The sequence below is a fragment of the Euprymna scolopes genome, chromosome 29 (assembly GCF_053919585.1).
Source record: "Euprymna scolopes isolate OS-2025 chromosome 29, ASM5391958v1, whole genome shotgun sequence".
Lineage (NCBI taxonomy): Eukaryota > Metazoa > Mollusca > Cephalopoda > Sepiida > Sepiolidae > Euprymna > Euprymna scolopes.
Genome location: NC_136510.1, coordinates 44308736 through 44325981, shown reverse-complemented (window position 1 = coordinate 44325981; position 17246 = coordinate 44308736). Strand labels below are relative to the sequence as shown.

The window sequence follows — 17246 nt, the reverse complement described above, 5'->3', positions numbered from 1 at the left end:
ATATATTATAATTTTAATATTTTGAGTGATCCTTCACTCTGTGTCAAAAAAAATAAATAAAAAATAAACTAGAATTTTCAATTTTGTGCGGCATTCATTTCTGTTTAGTCATATATATGACATTGCTGGAAGATCTTTCAAAGCATATTAATTTTAAATCAGTTTCATTTTGAAATGATTGTAATAATAACTTGGGTTGATAAGGTTCCATAGGCTACTTGCTTATTAGGTGCTAGCAAACTGCTCTAATAATTCTGTTATTTCTACTCAAACAATATATTTGATATTATATACTTTAATAATTATTTCAAGTCTGTAAATGGACCTACCTCGCCAAAAAAGGACTGTGATTAAAACAGTGCAGAATAACACAATGACATGAGTGAGTGAATGAGAGATTCCGGTCAACATTGTTTATTTATTGTAGAATGAAGACGATGGAAATACAATTGTTAACAATTGGATCCTAAATTGTTTAAAAAAAAGTAAAATTTTAAATTGTTTCTTGACTGCTAGTAATTTTTAGTAATGCAAGTGTCAGAATTTTTCAGTGGATGTTACCTGACACTTGGATTACGTCTGATGGATGGGTTTCACATATTGGTCGAGATAATCTCCAAGATGGAATTTATTCACACTATGTTGTTGCCCATGAGTAAAACTTTGAAGATCCTGATGATGCGAGCATACACAGACTGTGGAAGGTTATTTACCTCTCCCCTACAGTGGGAAGATGTGGCACAATAGTCTGAAGGTGGGATTAAAGAGCCAGTGCCCTAGAAAAAGAGTACTCAGCCTGAGCAGCTCCAGTATATGGGGCGCCTCCTATGATTAGCAATAAAATAACCCCTTCTCAAAAGGTGAAAAGGCAAAGCCTGGGAGAGTGGCCCTCCTCGAACTGCACAGGACCTGAAACATACCACAGTAAACAGGAAAAAAGCCATTACAATAATGGCCTAGACTTTATTAACTTTGGTGCTGAGGGGACGTAAAAAAAAAAAAAAACAGAAAGCTGATTACAACTCAATCACACCATTCTGAAACTCATCAAATTGAGTTTGTGCTTTGAAAATGACACGAGAATCACTTCTGTGTGATGCTTGAATGTATTTGTGAACAATATACATTTTCTATATTTTCAAATATTTGTGAACAATATACATTTTCTACATAAAAATTAATTGAAAAATTTCAGTTGTCTTCCTTTTTTATTATTTAAATAACATTATTTTTTATTAATTATTATTATTCAATATTTTTTTTATTAATTATTATTATTTAAATTTTTTTTATTAATTATTATTATTTAACATTATTTTTATTAATTATTATTATTTAACATTATTTTTTAATATTTTTTTTATTAATTATTATTATTTAAAAATTTTTTTATTAATGTCCCAATATTTTTTTAAAATTAAATGTTTAAAATAGAATTTTTTGTTTTTTTTCTTTTAAATAAATTTTTATTTTTGGTTGGAATGTACTTCAGTATTGAACTGGTTAATAAAGCATTATTATAATTAAATCTAATAAAAAACTTTTTATAGTAATTGAGTTATTTTAATAAAAAGATTTTAAGTTTGTAACCAAAGATAATTTTTTTAAATATTTCAATTATTAATATATCGTTAAAAATTCTTGCTTATTAAATTTTCTTACATTTTTAAAACTTCAATATTTAAAAATTTTTTTAAAATGTTACTAAAATAAAAAATAAATAGATGGACAGTAGTCAAGGGTGACTTGAAGGCTTCCTTTTCACCGGCTACTACACAGAGATGTAGAAGAGGGCACCACTCTTTTCCATGGCCTACCTTATTTACCTTTGACGCACATCTTACAATGCTGAATATTTAACAAGGTGGCTTTAACTGAAGATTGAATCCAGCTCCCCCCCACCCCCCAGGCAAACACATTATGCTAAATGGGCAATTAAAAAATTTTAATACTTAACTTTATAATATTATTTTTGATTTTGTTTATAAACATGATTTTGTTTAAATTTAAATAAATTAAAATTAAAAGAATAACACAAAGAAATTTTTTAATTATCTATTGATGTGATGTTTCAACATCTATAAAATTTTTAAAAAATCATTTAAAATTAACATTTATATTTTGTCATATTGACATAAGTTCAGTTTCTTTTCATAAATTTTTTAAAATTTGCTTCTGAAAGCTCCCAATAGTGTCTGTGCAATCCTTTCTTTATACGGTAATTATAAAATTGTTAAAAATTATTTTTAAAACTATTTGCGCTAGTTTCACCATTTGTAAAGATTCTTTTTTATTTATTTGAACAGATTGGTAAATATTAAAATATTTTTTTTTTAAATTAGATTAAAAAATTTTTTTTTTTTTTTTTTTTTTAAATCGGAATTTCTCAAAACAGCACCCCAAAAAGCTAGTCAATAGCCACCACTGTAATGTTCGATTTATTTTTTTCCTGGAATAAAAAAATTTCCCTGAAAGTTTTTTTTAAACAAAAAAAAAAAAAATATGAGTATTATGTCTTTCTTCCATTTCCCCCTCTTTTTTTTTTTTTTTTTTGTTCTGTACAAAAAAAAGTACAAAATATTTTTTTATCTCATCAAGAGATTCCCCAGCTTCGATTATCTCCCCCTGTTTTTGTTAAAAACCATACAAAAAATAAATGTTTTTGTAAGTTTTTCTTCTCCTCGTTCTCCTTTTTTTAAAAATATAAACAAACAAATCAAAAACAAATGAGCTCACTTCAATTATATGCAGTTCATTTTAAATTTTCAATCTTAAATACCCAACCCCATTCACACGGCAACTGATTTGGAAGGATCTTTGGGATCTCTAGTACAATGTTATTTCCGGAAACTGTCCATTTTATAGTACTTTCTTCGTATCCGAGCCATGTAACTATCGTATCTTGAGTAGGTTTTGGCACACCAAGTTCCATCGATCCCGAAATTGGCAAATCGAGGGCAATAGCATAAATACTGGTGACGCCGCTTTCACTGGTTTTTGAGGTGTACCTGCAATGAAAAAAGGACATTGAAATTGATTTATTTAAGTCTCTTTGGAGATCATTTCTTATTTCAATAAAGAATCACATTTAAAAAAAAAAGAAAGAAAGAAAAGGAATACAAAACTCAAATAATTTATTTATCTAATATATAATGTTATCTTGCAAGAAATTTAAAAGTGACTGAAAGAAAATATTCAATATCAAAAATCACCCAAATTGATCAGCTAGTTTTATTTTTTTTTAAATAAATTAAAATTTATGGCTCAATGACGATCAACTACCTCTTGATGCCATCTGGCAAATAGTTTGAAGGACACGGGGAAAAATTCTAAATAAGTCAAACTTGCAAGATTTTAGAAAGCCATTAACATGGGGAGAAGGGGGGGGCATTGGAAAAAACTCAAATTTATCACTAAGTTAACTCCCCTGGAAATACTCTTCAAAAAAAAGTTTAGAATCAGCCTTGTACATCATTGTAATACCTACGAATTCCCATTAATTGCTTAAAAATGATTTTATTTTAAAAATATAAAACTACTTGATCAATTTACGTGACTTTTGGTGTATGATATTTTCTTTCCGTAATAAGTATGTAAATCAGACTTTTTGGTATTTTTGTTTTTTCTTGGAAGAGGAGTTATGGACAAACATTGTTATTTGTTACATATTTAGTTTCTTTTAGATTTCTCTACTGTTAACTATACTGCAGGATTACCAAAAAGTCCTTTTTCAATATTTAACAGTTTATTCTTCTTAGCAGTCATAGATATTTGGCACTCAACACTTAAGAAATGCTGACATTGTAAATAATGCTTGTGTCATGATAGTATTTTGAAGAAAATTTAAAAAAAAAGAAATTAAAACTGACCAAACTTTTGGATTGAAAATATCCTGCTGGGCTATCCACGGCCTTGTGCCATAAATGGCCTCACCATTGATTTTGAGCCATTTGCCAAATTGTTTCAAGCGCTCTTGAAACAGTGGAATGATACGGCCATCACTTGTTGGGCCAATGTTCATCAAAAGGTTTCCACCACAACTGGAAAAAAGAAGAAACAGAAATGCACATGTTCAAAATTGAAGAAAAGGTTTCTGAATTCTTTTTAGATGAGGATTGGTTATTCATATTATTTGGAATCTTTGGACTACTGTTCTCATCTTGAGTGCTTATTTCACAACGTTTCGATTGATGAAATCTCCAACCTTCTTCAGGTGTATCTTGTCATGTACGGGAATGTTTTTGTCAAACTTGGGAATTTAGATGGAATTTCGAACAGAACCCTTTATTTACTTCACGGGAGTAGCATACTCTCGTTCCATCAGCCATGACTGGATAGAGGTCCTAAGTAATTCACAATTGTATTTTTCAGTCACCCAGACTAAGAATTGAACCTTCAACCTTCAAGAGAATATAATTTTTACAACTGATTTTTCCAAGTACTGCGCCACACATTCTTGCTCAAGCAGAAATAGTCAAATACAATTGTGTACGTTATTGATATATTCAAAATTAATTTTATTGAAGGAAGCTTGCTTAATTTTTATGTAGCAGATCCTGAGAATTAGTCATTGCAATCTGTGTGTATATATATATATATATATATATAAAACTCACTATGTCTATCTGTCTGTCTCCATTTTTTCAAACTGTATCTCCTCTGAGATACAAGGTTGTAGAGTTGTGCGAGTCAAATGATAACATTTTTTTATGGATCATTATTTACTTTACAGGGTGGAATGATAAAATTGTTGCTCTAAAAAAAAAAAACAGGATTCCATTTCCGTTTGATGAAAACCAGTTTTCTTTTTTTTTTTGTAGATTATCTACTAGTTGTGTACAAATCCATAGAGCAATAGGAGCCTTCTATCATGTCTGAAAGTGACACAATATTCAACAAGCGAGATCAGAGATGCGCTGCTGTACAACTTATACTCTACCAATTCAAGTTATGACAACAGGACCATTGCCAGCACTCTCAAAATGCAAATCCAGACAGTTCAACATTTGAGGGTACAGCTCAATGAAGTTTCCAGCCATGGTTATGGTCTTTGGTGTGGATTCAAGAGAGGGCCACATCATGCCACCTCACATCTTCGAAGTTGGCTTGAAAGTAATCACTTACACTGATGGCAGCCAAGTCATTTTTTTTTTAAACATTTGCACTCACTACTACGTATTGGGTACAATATAATAATCAATAAAGAATTGGCTCTATAATAATATAAAATCTACAAATTAAAATATCATAGTTAAGCATATTTTATGACCAGACTATGCCAGGTGGCTTACTAATATATATATATATATATATATATATATATATATATATATATTTGAAACTGTCTTAAACACCTCATCTGTCATTGACAACGATGTTGTGTCCTCTATTCCTCAGAATCCAGATATTCCAGAATTGTCATTGGAACCTGCTTATCAGGAGGTATGGGAATCCATCAAACAAATTGCTTCTGGCAAGTCCTCATCACCAAAGGATCCAATTCCGCCTGAAGTGTACAAGCATGGTGGGCATGTGCTGGTAAAAAAGCTCCATGCTCTCTTTGTAAAGATATGGAAAGCAGACCGAGTTCCACAGGACTACAAAGATGCCTGCATCAAACATCTCTACAAAATAAGGGAGTCAAGAATGTCTGTGACAACCATCGGGGGATATCTCTGCTTTCAATTGCAGGAAAGATTCTGGCTAGGCTCATTCTAAACCGAATCATAAATCGTCTCGTTGATAAGGTGTATCCAGAGTCACAGTGTGGGTTTCGGTCGGGTCGCGGCACCATTGACATGATATTTTCCTTACGTCAGGTGGCAGAAAACGTCCGTGAGAAAAATCAGGAATTGTATATGGTGTTTGTTGACCTGACGAAGGCCTTCGACACTGTGAATCGCGATGCTCTTTGGCAAGTTTTAAGAAGGTTGGTATTCCAGAAAACATGCTGAACGTGATCATTTCCTTTCACGAGGGGATGAAGGCCAGTGTTGTCTCAGATGGTATGATGTCTGATCCATTTGATGTTATGAATGGGACCAAACAGGGATGTGTAATGGCGCCAGTCCTCTTTGCGCTCTTCTTTTCACTAATGCTGAAACATGCATTTGATGATTTGGACACTTGTGTCAAGTTTCAATTTCGGTCATCCGGTGGCTTATTTAACCATCAACGGTTTAAGGCCAAGACTCTTCTTCGCACCAAAATTATTCGCGACTTGCTCTTCGCTGACGATGCCGCACTGGTAGCCACATCCTTTGAGAAAGCCCAGGTTCTTCTTGATCGATTTTCAGCCGCGTGCAAGGTCTTTGGCCTGACAATTAGCATAAGGAAGACTGAGGTAGTGCATCAGCCACACCCTACCCCAAAACAAGTTGAAGGCGTAAAGCAAAATCCACCAGAGTATAGATTTCCTGCGCGCAAGCTGAAAGTCGACGGTCATGATATCAATTATGTCAAGTCCTTTCCTTACCTTGGTAGCAGGGTGAACCAGGGCGGTTCTCTTGATGATGAAATTGTCAACAGGATTGCTAAGGCCACTTCTGCCTTTGGAAATCTTCGCCATCACTTGTGGAACGAAAGGGGTATTCGACTAGACACAAAACAAAAATCCTTGTCTACCGTGATGTTGTTCTTTCCATTCTTCTTTATGGATCTGAGTCATGGACTCCATACAGACATCACATTAATCAACTTGACGTTTTCCACAAAAGCTGTCTACGCTCCATATGTGGTCTTAGCCTCCGCGACAAGGTATCAAATGCCGAATTATTCACAAAATGCAAAATATCTGGCATTGAATTATTCCTTATTCAATCGCAATTGCGGTGGGCTGGTCATGTATTGAGGATGCCCGATGACAGAATTCCAAAAATTGCGATGTACAGTCAATTTGAGGGTGGTAAAAGAATTGTCGGACGTCCTTGGCTTAGGTACAAGGACAAGTTGAAGAGTAACTTGTCTGCAGTGAACATACCATACAGGAGTCTTGAAGATGAGGTGAATGACCGAAAAGGATGGAGATCAAGGTGTTTTGAAGGTCTCCAGAGGTTTCAATCTGAAAGCTTAAGGCAACTGAAAGAAAACAGAGTAAGAGCAAAATGACTACCAGCCGCACCAATATCTGCAGCATTAAATCCACATTCATGTTCTATTTGTGGCCTTGTCTGCAAGTCCCTTGCTGGACTAAAAAGTCATCAGAGGCAAAAGCATAAATGAGTTTTAGAAATATGAGTTGTCCGAACCTCATACGTCAAAATCGACGGGAGAGTCCATCATATATATATATATATATATATATATATATATATATATATATAAGAGAGAGAGAGAGAGAGAGAGAGAGAGAGAGAGAGAGAGAAGGAACAAACCAAGTTATGTGTTCATCAATGTTTCATTTTTATTGTGAGACTTCTTCATCCAAAAGAAGTCTCACAATAAAGATGAAACATTGATGAACATATTAATTTGGTTTGTTCCTTCTTTATCTCTCTGTCTCTCTCTCTCTATATATATATATATAAATATATATATATATATATATATATATATATATATATATATATTTTTTTTTTTTTTTTTTTTTTTTTATTACATTTTCACCCCAAACAAGGCAAATTGCCACTTTGGTGTAGGGGGCTACTATCAGGGGCAACAACTACTGGGGTACTATGTAGGGATTTGGGCAGCAAGGTGTCGGTTCACGTTACACTTGAACTTCTGCACGTCAGTACTGTTGGGGAAGCAGGGACTTGGAATGGAATTCCAGAGTCTTGCGGTTCTGGGGAAGAAACTATTGGAGTAAAAAGATCTTTTACATCTAGGGACTTCTACAGTGTGGGGGTGGGATCTAGTAGCCTGTCGGGTTTGTCGAGGGTGCTCGCGTCGTGGGGGCACAAGTGATTGCAGTTCGTCAGAGCATTCACCACTAAAATACTTGTAGAAAAGGCAGAGGGATGCAACATTTCGTCGATGGGACAGAGGCTGAAGCTTAGATGCCAGTTCAGGGCCTATCAGGTTTGCGACTCTCTTTTGAACCTTGTCAAGGAGCGAGAAACTAGTAGCAGATGCACCAGCCCAGATGTGGCAGCAATACTCCATACATGGGCGAATGGTGGCCTTATAGAGGTACAGGATACTTTCGGGTGTTAGTAGTTTTCTAGCACGGTAGAGAGAGCCTACCTTTCTTGCAGCGGCCCTGGCAATGCCTTCAATGTAATTGTTCCAACTCATGTTTCCTGTGAACGTTAGGCCAAGGAGTTTGAAAGATGGACTCTCAGATAAAGAGTCGTTGGCCATTGCTATGGGTGGTAGAGAGGGTTTCTTGTAATTATTGAATGAAACTAGTTTAGTCTTGGCAGCATTGAATGCGACCAACCACTTTTGTCCCCATTCCACTACAGATTGGAGGTCTTCCTCTAGTGTTTCTGCCATTTCTTTAGAAATGTGTTCATTCGTCTTCCTGTCGTGTCTGCCATAGAGTGTAGTGTCATCAGCATATATACCCATCTCAGAGGCAATGTTGTCGGGGAGGTCATTTATGAATATCAGGAACAATAGAGGTCCAAGGATAGAACCCTGGGGCACTCCCGCATTTATATCATATTGTTTAGATGTGCGACCGTCGAGGACTACCTGGATTTTTCTCTTATCTAAGAAGGATTTAATTATGTTAAGTATTCTACCAGTGATACCGTATGATCTGATTTTACTGAGGAGACCCTCATGCCATACCCTGTCAAAAGCCTTAGATATATCTAGAGCTACCGCTCTGCCTTCCCCCGCTTTGTCCAGTGAATGGTATATACATTCAGAGATCACAGTGAGGATGTCTGCTGTGGAACGGGCTCGTCTAAATCCATATTGTTTGTCAGTCAGTAGTTTAGCATCTGTAAGATGATGGACTAGAGCATGGTTAATTATGGTCTCAAATATTTTGGCAAAAAGTGGGAGGAGGCTAATGGGGCGATAATTTGATGGGTCTGTCCTTTCGCCAGAATTCTTGAATACTGGTACAACAGAAGCAGTTTTCCAACAGCCCGGAAAGCAAGCTTCATTAAGACATTTGTTGTAGAGTTTGGAGAGAACTGGAGCTACTTCGGCTGAGCACTTTTTTAATAGCACAGCTGGGATAAGATCGGGTCCACATGCTTTTGAGGTGTCAAGGTTTTTTATGATAGCATGCACCTGAGCAGGGGTGGTTTTCAGATCGTCTAGTGTGGCGTCTGTCCGCATAGGAAAGTCAGGTAGGGGGTGGTTGGAAGGGTCCAGTGTGGAGTTTGAGGCAAACCGACTGGCAAGCATGTTAGCCTTGTCGGTTGCTGAGGAGACAACCTCGTGATTGTTGGTTAGTGGGGGAATTGTTGATTGCCCATTATTTACTACACTGTTGTAGATTTTCCAGAAGTCTCGAGTTCCTAGTTTTTGTGCTTCGATGCGCTTTTTAGTGGTTTCCGTAAATTCTCTCTTAGCTGTCGCTATTTCTTTCTTAACGTTATTTCTAGCTTCTATATACTTCAGTCTGTTTGAACTGGACTTATGTCGGTTAAACCTACGGTATGCATGCTGCTTTTGAGTAATGGCAGTTGCACAAGTCGACGTAAACCATTGGGGAGAGTGGGGCTTACTATAAAATTTCCGCATGGGAACATGCGCTTCGATTGCAGTTTTGAACCAGTCAGTGGTCTCGTTTGCACATTGTTCAGCAGGGAGAGAGAAAATATTTTTCCATGGAGCATCTCTAATTAGTTCCCTGATGGCTTCCCAGTCAGCCTTATTATAATATCTCGTTGTTTTGAGCACTGGCTCTTCAGTTTTGGGTCTAGAGTTTAGGGCGATTTCAACCATTATCACTGCATGGTCAGCGTTCCCGAGTGGGCTGTGGGCCTTCGTTATGCAGTCATCGGGAACTGTGGTCAAAAACAGATCTAGAAGTGATGCGTGTTGTTCTTCCTGGTCAGGGAAACGGGTTGGAAACGTAACAATTTGTGATAGGGAGTGAGATATAGCGAAGCTATGGGTTGTGCTGCCCGCTGCATCTGTGTGAGTAGAGAATCCAAGCCAGTTTTTGTGGTGGACATTAAAGTCACCAAACACATGTATTTGTGCGCTAGTGTCGAGGGACAGTGCCGTGTCTATGCTGTCAGATACTTTGTTTATTATGGAGCAGTCCTGAGTCGAGGGAGAGCGGTAGAGAAAATAATAGTAGCTAATACTGTGTTGCACGTTTAGTCTAAAGCACATAAAGGCTTGATCATCTGTTTCTAGGTTTGTTTCTCTAGTCAAGGGAAGGGTATTACGAATGTAAACTCCAAGTCCGTGCATATGTCTGTCAGAGTCCTTACGGCAGAGTGGGAGATATCCAGGCATGTTAAAGTGGTTAGAGGGAATGGAGGAGTGTAGGTTAGTCTCACTTAGTGCTAAGATATCCGGGGTATTTGTTCAGAGAAATGCATATATATATATATATAATATAAAGCTGAATGTGTGTGTGATCACGAATAGGCTCCTATATGGTTGACTATTTTAAAAAACTGATTACATATATATATATACACATATGATAGCAGATGTATCAAGACACAGGAATGGGTATGTTTGATCTGGCAGAACAGTGGTTCATTAAAATTGTGGGGTCTGCGTTCGCGCCTGGTCCACAAAGTATGGAAATAAAAAATTTAAAAATTAAAAAAAACGTTTACAAGTGTTTTTGATATAGATGTACATAAGAATATTTTGATAAGTATGTTTTAACTTAAATAGGGATGGTATGATAATATTGTGGGGTCTGCATTCGCTCCTGGCCTCCATAGAATGGAAATAGGCACAAACTTTAATAAAGACTTTTCATATCTATTTGCGTCGTAAGTATACTTTGATAATTATGTTTCAATTTGAAGAAATATGGTATAATAAAATTATGAGGTGTTCGTTCGCGCATGACCTCCATAGAATGGAAATATGTCACAAAGTTTAACAAGGTTTTTTAATATAGATTCACAGAATATTGTGATAAGCGTTTCAGTGTGAACAGGTATGGTATAATAAATTATGGGGTTTATCTATTTTATTTTTACTTTCATCATATTTTGCTTTGGTTTTGATACCCCCAAATTCGAAGCTATCTCATTACAACCCTTCCTGTTCATAACCTATCATACTTTCAAAATCAGAGTCCATTTTCTGTAGGCTGTTTTTGAACCCAGTCAATGACGGATACTTTTGCTCGTATATATATATATATATATATATATACACACACTATCCATTCACGTGAAATCACCTTTTTATTTACCCTATTCCCTCTGCTTCATTTTTTGTTATCAAGTAAAATCTTTGACTTACTTGCAGTTTCAAATACTTTTGTATGCAAAATTCGATCCCGCATTTTGCTAATTCCTATCCTCTGATGAGAAGGAAAGTATTTCTTTAAAACTCCGTGGATTAAGGACTATCCACTTATTAAGTGTTTCCTTTTTCAGATTAAATATGTTTTTAACTCTTTTTCAAATGTTTTTTTAACATGTTTTATTAACTATTTGCTCTTATATATATATATATATATATATATATATATATGTGTGTAGATATAGTAGTTTTGATCTTTACTTGAGGGATCTGTCAGTCTAATCATAATGAAGCAAACAGTCTGTGGATACCTGTATGTTTGTGATAAAGAAAAAATAACAATTGTTTTCTATAATTCACATGAGAATCAATTTCCAAAGCAAAATGGATCTTAATATTCAAAGTGTTATTTAAAAATTTGCCATATCACTGAATACATAATAATCAGAGTTATATCATACTACAATTTAATTTGTTATATATAAATACAGGAGAAAAAAAAAACAGAAAAAGGAGAAAAAAAAATGGAAAAAGGAGAAAAAAAAATGGAAAAAGGAGAAAAAAAAATGGAAAAAGGAGAAAAAAAAACGGAAAAAGGAGAAAAAAAAAACGGAAAAAGGAGAAAAAAAAAACGGAAAAAGGAGAAAAAAAAAACGGAAAAAGGAGAAAAAAAAAACGGAAAAAGGAGAAAAACATGGAAAAAGAAAAAGGGAAAAGAAAAATAATGCGAAAAGAAAAATAATGGGAAAAGAAAAAAAAAAGAAATTACCTGACTGTTTTAACAAGAGTTTCAATCAATTCTTGTATCGTGAAATAATCTTGTTCCTGTGAATTTCTGCGATAACCCCAAGACTCTTTATCAATCGTCATACAATTCTCCCATTTACGAGCTTGAATTGTTCCTGCAAGAAGAGACAACAAAAATTAAGATTCCATCGGCATCACATCAAAGAAAAAGACAATTCATAATATGCAAATATTATGTGACCCTCAATCATGTCGAGTTTCTGTATTGCATTTGCATATACGAGTCTATGAAATATTAGTTTCAGCAAAGCAAAATATAAGCAACGATAATAAAAACACATGGAATTATAGAAAGTAATGATAGCCAGAAATGCAAGTACAAATAGAAAACGAGATATGCAGATGAACAGTGGCATTCAGAGACAAGGGTAGATATGTAGACACCCAGACATGTATATATGCATGGATGGACACCCAGAGACACGTGTAGGCACACAGTGGGCCAACAAGAGACATGTAGGCGCATGGACAAATACGTGCAGATGCATGGATAATACCAAGAGATGTGCTTAAATGCACGGACAAGACACCTAAAGACAGGCATAGATGCATGGTCTGATAGACCGACACCTTAATGTGTGCACAGATGAGCATGCACAGAAAGAAAAAAAAATCGGAAAAGACAAAGAAAGAGGAAAAAAAACAAAAAGGGGATGTGTGAGGAAGAAAATAATATATTACCTGGATTATATCGATCATCACATGTCATGAATCCACCATGACGACAACGCGCATCGTTTCCCCATCTATCATTTATGACAACTGTGTTTTTGACAGGACTGCAGAAAAATAAAATGGTTGGATTTAAAAATTTAGAAATAACAGGCTTAAAACTTTTTTTTTTTTTTTTTTTATTTAACTCAAATGTCTTCAACATAAGATCTTCTCCAAAATATTTCACAAGATTATGACCAGGCATCAAAGTATACTTTTTTTTCAGGGAAGTTTTCATTTTGTAAAATGCTGTGAAGTGTAGATTTTTTGCAAGATGCATCCATGCTGTGAAATGTAGATATTTTTGTAAGATGGGAGTGCAGATTTTTTGTAAGATAAACTTATCCTGTGAATTGTACATTTAAAAAAATATTTTTATCAAAACAACTAACTTCCCACAATTGCTGAGTTGAGAGTAAATGGGTTAACTGTATAATGATTTAGCAGGGAGACTCAACGTTGCCTGGGATTAAATGATGATCAACAAATGTTTCACACTCCCATATTTTTTATTGTCATCAAAATCTGTGAAATCGCCCATTTTTTAATCAAATCGATCGATTACCTGCTCTTGTTGGGGACCTATCGCAGTGCACTGGGAGGAAGCTTCACATGCCTCTCACAGTGACTTGGTTCACAATACATTGTAGTCTACGTTGCACTGTAGAGAACCTATTGTTGATTTTATAAAATTATTTTAATATATAAAGGCTTGAATTAAAGTTTAAAATGCAAAAGTATCATAGTTCAATTGTGCTCTAAACAGAAACATTCATTTCAAACGTGCCCCTGTCATATCAAAGAACCTACGGCTGATTTTATATGTCAGGCCTTTCGGCTTGTGTGGCAAGAAAGCTTCTCAAATGCACTTGTGATGTTAGGCTGAGTAAGGTGTTAACTTTAGTCAAAATTGCCTGTTCCTTCTTTCATCGGATTATTTTGATTATCTATACTTATCAAAGACATTCCGATACAAAATCTATCCACATACACTGGCAGGCACATAAAGTACCTTCATGTGAAATTTCATAAAAATCAGCCCAGCCACTTTTAGAGTCCATAGGGAATGAACTCACAGATACACACAACAAAGTTCTTTTTACATAATAGTAGGATATTAAGCTGAAAATCTTCATGGCCTATAAGAACTTAAAGTTGGAAATAAGAATCCCGCTTTTAAATAATAAGTTGTTTTTTTTTACAAGAATTATTGAAAACACTTTTGTGCTCTTTTTTCCTTAAAGAATTATTGGAAACACATTTAGAAATCTTTTTAAGTAAAAACTTACTTTTTAATTTTGTCATTAAAAGTGCAAATAAAGACTAATTGTGTTTTTTTTTATTATAATTTTGTTAATTTTTATTGTATACTTTTTGATAATGTCCTTTTCTTATATTTTATGTCAATAAATCACTTCACAATAGAAATAGTGAAGAACAATAAAAGTGAAGGAATTGATTTGCCTTCTCACTGCTTCCGGTAGCAGACACATCAGAAGTTAGGAAGTACATTAGCTGACTATAACCGTGTTTTCTTTTCAACTTGAAATAATTTATGTGACTGAAATAAGAATTAATTGCCTAAATACATCTTTCATTCATATAAATTATTAACAATCTTTCACTTCAAAACTTTAGTCAATCAACCCTAAACTGTAAATACATATTCAGACTTATTTATACAATTGTCAGACCAATTTTCATAAGTTTGACTGCATAATTGTTTTAAGTATTATGATTTATTGCAAAAAAATAAAAATCAAATAAAATAACATTTTTAAATGAATAAACATGACAGGCCAACCAATGGATAAAAAACTCCTGCAGTTAAAATGTTGTGAAGATTTTTTTTTTCTTCAACAAAAATTCAAATTAAAGATTTTCTTTTGCAAAGTATTTAAAGGTACCTAAGCTGAAATGGCTTACCTATCGTTGTATAACCAGGACATGAATTTAGTTGTATTAAAATAATTGCTTGATGCTTCCCAATCTCCATCTCCCCAAAGTATATCAGGTTTATATTTAGTCACAAGTTCTGTCATTTCTGGCATCAGTTTTTGCTGAAAAAAATGTTAAAAAAATGAAATTGTTACAACTTTAATAGCAAATCTCATGCAATATTCCAATTGTAACATGAAAACTGATAATGTGGACAAGTGCAGATTTTTTTTTTTTTTTTTTGAAAAGTATGGAGAAATGAAAGTCATTCAAATCGCTGTGTATTAATTTAATGACAATTTTCTTTTTTTAATATTTAATGGTTAGAAAATAGGAAAAGGAAGTCATGATTTGTCCCTTTCACTTTTTCTCTCCTTCATTTGTTACCTTTGGCTGATGAACACTAAGAAAATAGACGAAAGAAAAGAAAAAAAGTCAGTCTGATTTATCTATTTCATCTCTATCTCTGCCATTTTGTATATGTCCTGACAGGTCTTCCTACTTTAGCGATTCTGTGTTTAGAATCCCACAATACCACATCACTAACGACCTCATCCTTTCTTCTGTAGCAATGTCCGGTATATCGTGTTCTTATTTCTCTTATTACTGGAGAGATCCTGGGAACTGATCATACAGAATGGGTGGGTGTGTTTTCTAGTTTAAGTTTAACACTACCCAAAGCATTCTAGTGTAAGTTCCATCTAACTTGCTTTCAAGTTTTTTTTACTGAAAGTCTATGCTGGTGAACCATAAAGCAACATCGTCTCCACTTTGGCTCTAAAAAAGTTTTGATCAACCCCGACAGGATGATGGCCTCCGACCTAGGAATGGTGCACATCATTTTTCAAGGTCAAAAGTTTAAGGTCATATTTGGCGCGGCTCTTCATAAACCCTCCCACCTAGGGATGGTGAACATCAAGTTGGGGTTTGCGGCCATCTCATGGCGCCAGCTAAATTCTTTGTGAATTCGAAACAGGTACCTGTACAGAAAAGTCCTGCATGAAGTGCGAGTATCTTTGCTAATGTTAAATAAAATCCAAACAATTAGCCTTTCTCAAATTCTCAAGGAATGACTTATCCTTCCAAATTATTACTCAATTAGATGAAAACATTGCTCTAAATCTATTATGACAAGTTAATTATCCATTATGAGTATGTGACAATGATCGCAATGGACACCTCTTGCAAGTCGTTCATAATTTGGAAAACTTTAATTGCATTTTTAATCATGAGTTAATTCACAATAAAAATCAGTGGGTGGTCTTGATTTATATGCACTCTGCCAAATACTTGAATGTAATCCAAAGCGAAAACATTTTCAAAATAGTTAAATGGTTTAAGTAGTGATGTTAAAAACAGTGTTTATTTCAAATTAAACACCTTAGCCTTAAAAATGATTGAAAATGTTTTCAGATTTTGATAATCTATTAAGTTTGTTGGCGGTATTCAACTCATTTATGTATCATTAGCAGGGGTACTTGCTGTTCACTGGGACCATAAACAACGAGATCGAAGTTTAAAAAATAACATCATTTTCTTAAAATTTACCTCTCTCAATTCATCTCTATATATCTCGCTATGCCCCTTCCCCTTTTCTTCCCCCTTTATCGCCCCACCCCAATTTAGAGTTTAAACAATTTTACTCTATCTAGAGTATTGAGCCCTTATTGATTAACATATACCATTTATCAAATGTAATACTGTATTATTATTATACTGATTTTGAGCAACATCCAAGTTATCTTGTCTCTTATGACTTGATGCCTCCGTTCAGTCTTGAAGGACAAAGGATACCCCCTGTAGTGGCAACTGTTCATGTAATTGTGAGGCAAGGGTAGTGTAATCCTCAACCACACCTCTCCTGAATCAACATTGTTTGAGTCCAGTGGCAAGGAGAAGTTCAGGACGACTGGAAACAATGTCGAGATAGGCGGAGAGCACATACAGCACCTGGAAGTCCCAAATGGTCACCCATTTAGTACTAACCAGGTTCAACATTGCTTAACTTCAGTGATCCAGCGGGAACCGGTGTTTCTTATACAACACTATAAAGAAACACGCTATTACTCCCGGGCAATGCAGAGTTTTTTGTCTCCTCTTCTCTGAAGAGAAATAATGTTGCTGATAATTGTCCAAAAAGAAATACTGCTGTTATTTAATATTTCTGAAATTCTTGAGGAATGACTTATCAAATTACTACACGTTAACATTAAAAGTCACTCTAAATGTCTCGTCCATGACAGATTCTACTCCAATTGGCCACTAAAGAATAAATATTCTTTTAGAAAAATTAGAGATTTATCTGAGACAATGTCAAATAAAAATATAACAACTTTGTGAGGGGGTGGGGGTGGGTCCTGTAGTTTCTTTTTCTTTTTTTTTTTTTTTAAATTTTAACTAATAGCTTTTATATGACGTGTATACATAGTTGTATAGTA

General features: G+C 34.6%; 1 protein-coding gene across 1 annotated transcript in view; it reads right to left on the bottom strand.

The window, feature by feature from the left end:
* Nucleotides 1-2437: 2437 nt before the first annotated feature.
* Nucleotides 2438-17246, bottom strand: part of LOC145252626 (alpha-L-fucosidase-like) — a 75797-nt gene continuing 60988 nt past the window's right edge. Inside the window, exons 4-8 of the mRNA XM_080112353.1 lie at nt 14797-14930; nt 12838-12935; nt 12119-12251; nt 3870-4040; nt 2438-3008 (exon numbers count right to left, since the gene is read on the bottom strand). Of these exons, the coding sequence (XP_079968479.1) occupies nt 2753-3008; nt 3870-4040; nt 12119-12251; nt 12838-12935; nt 14797-14930 (792 nt within the window). The 3' untranslated portion in view covers nt 2438-2752. The remainder of the gene's footprint in view (nt 3009-3869; nt 4041-12118; nt 12252-12837; nt 12936-14796; nt 14931-17246) is intronic.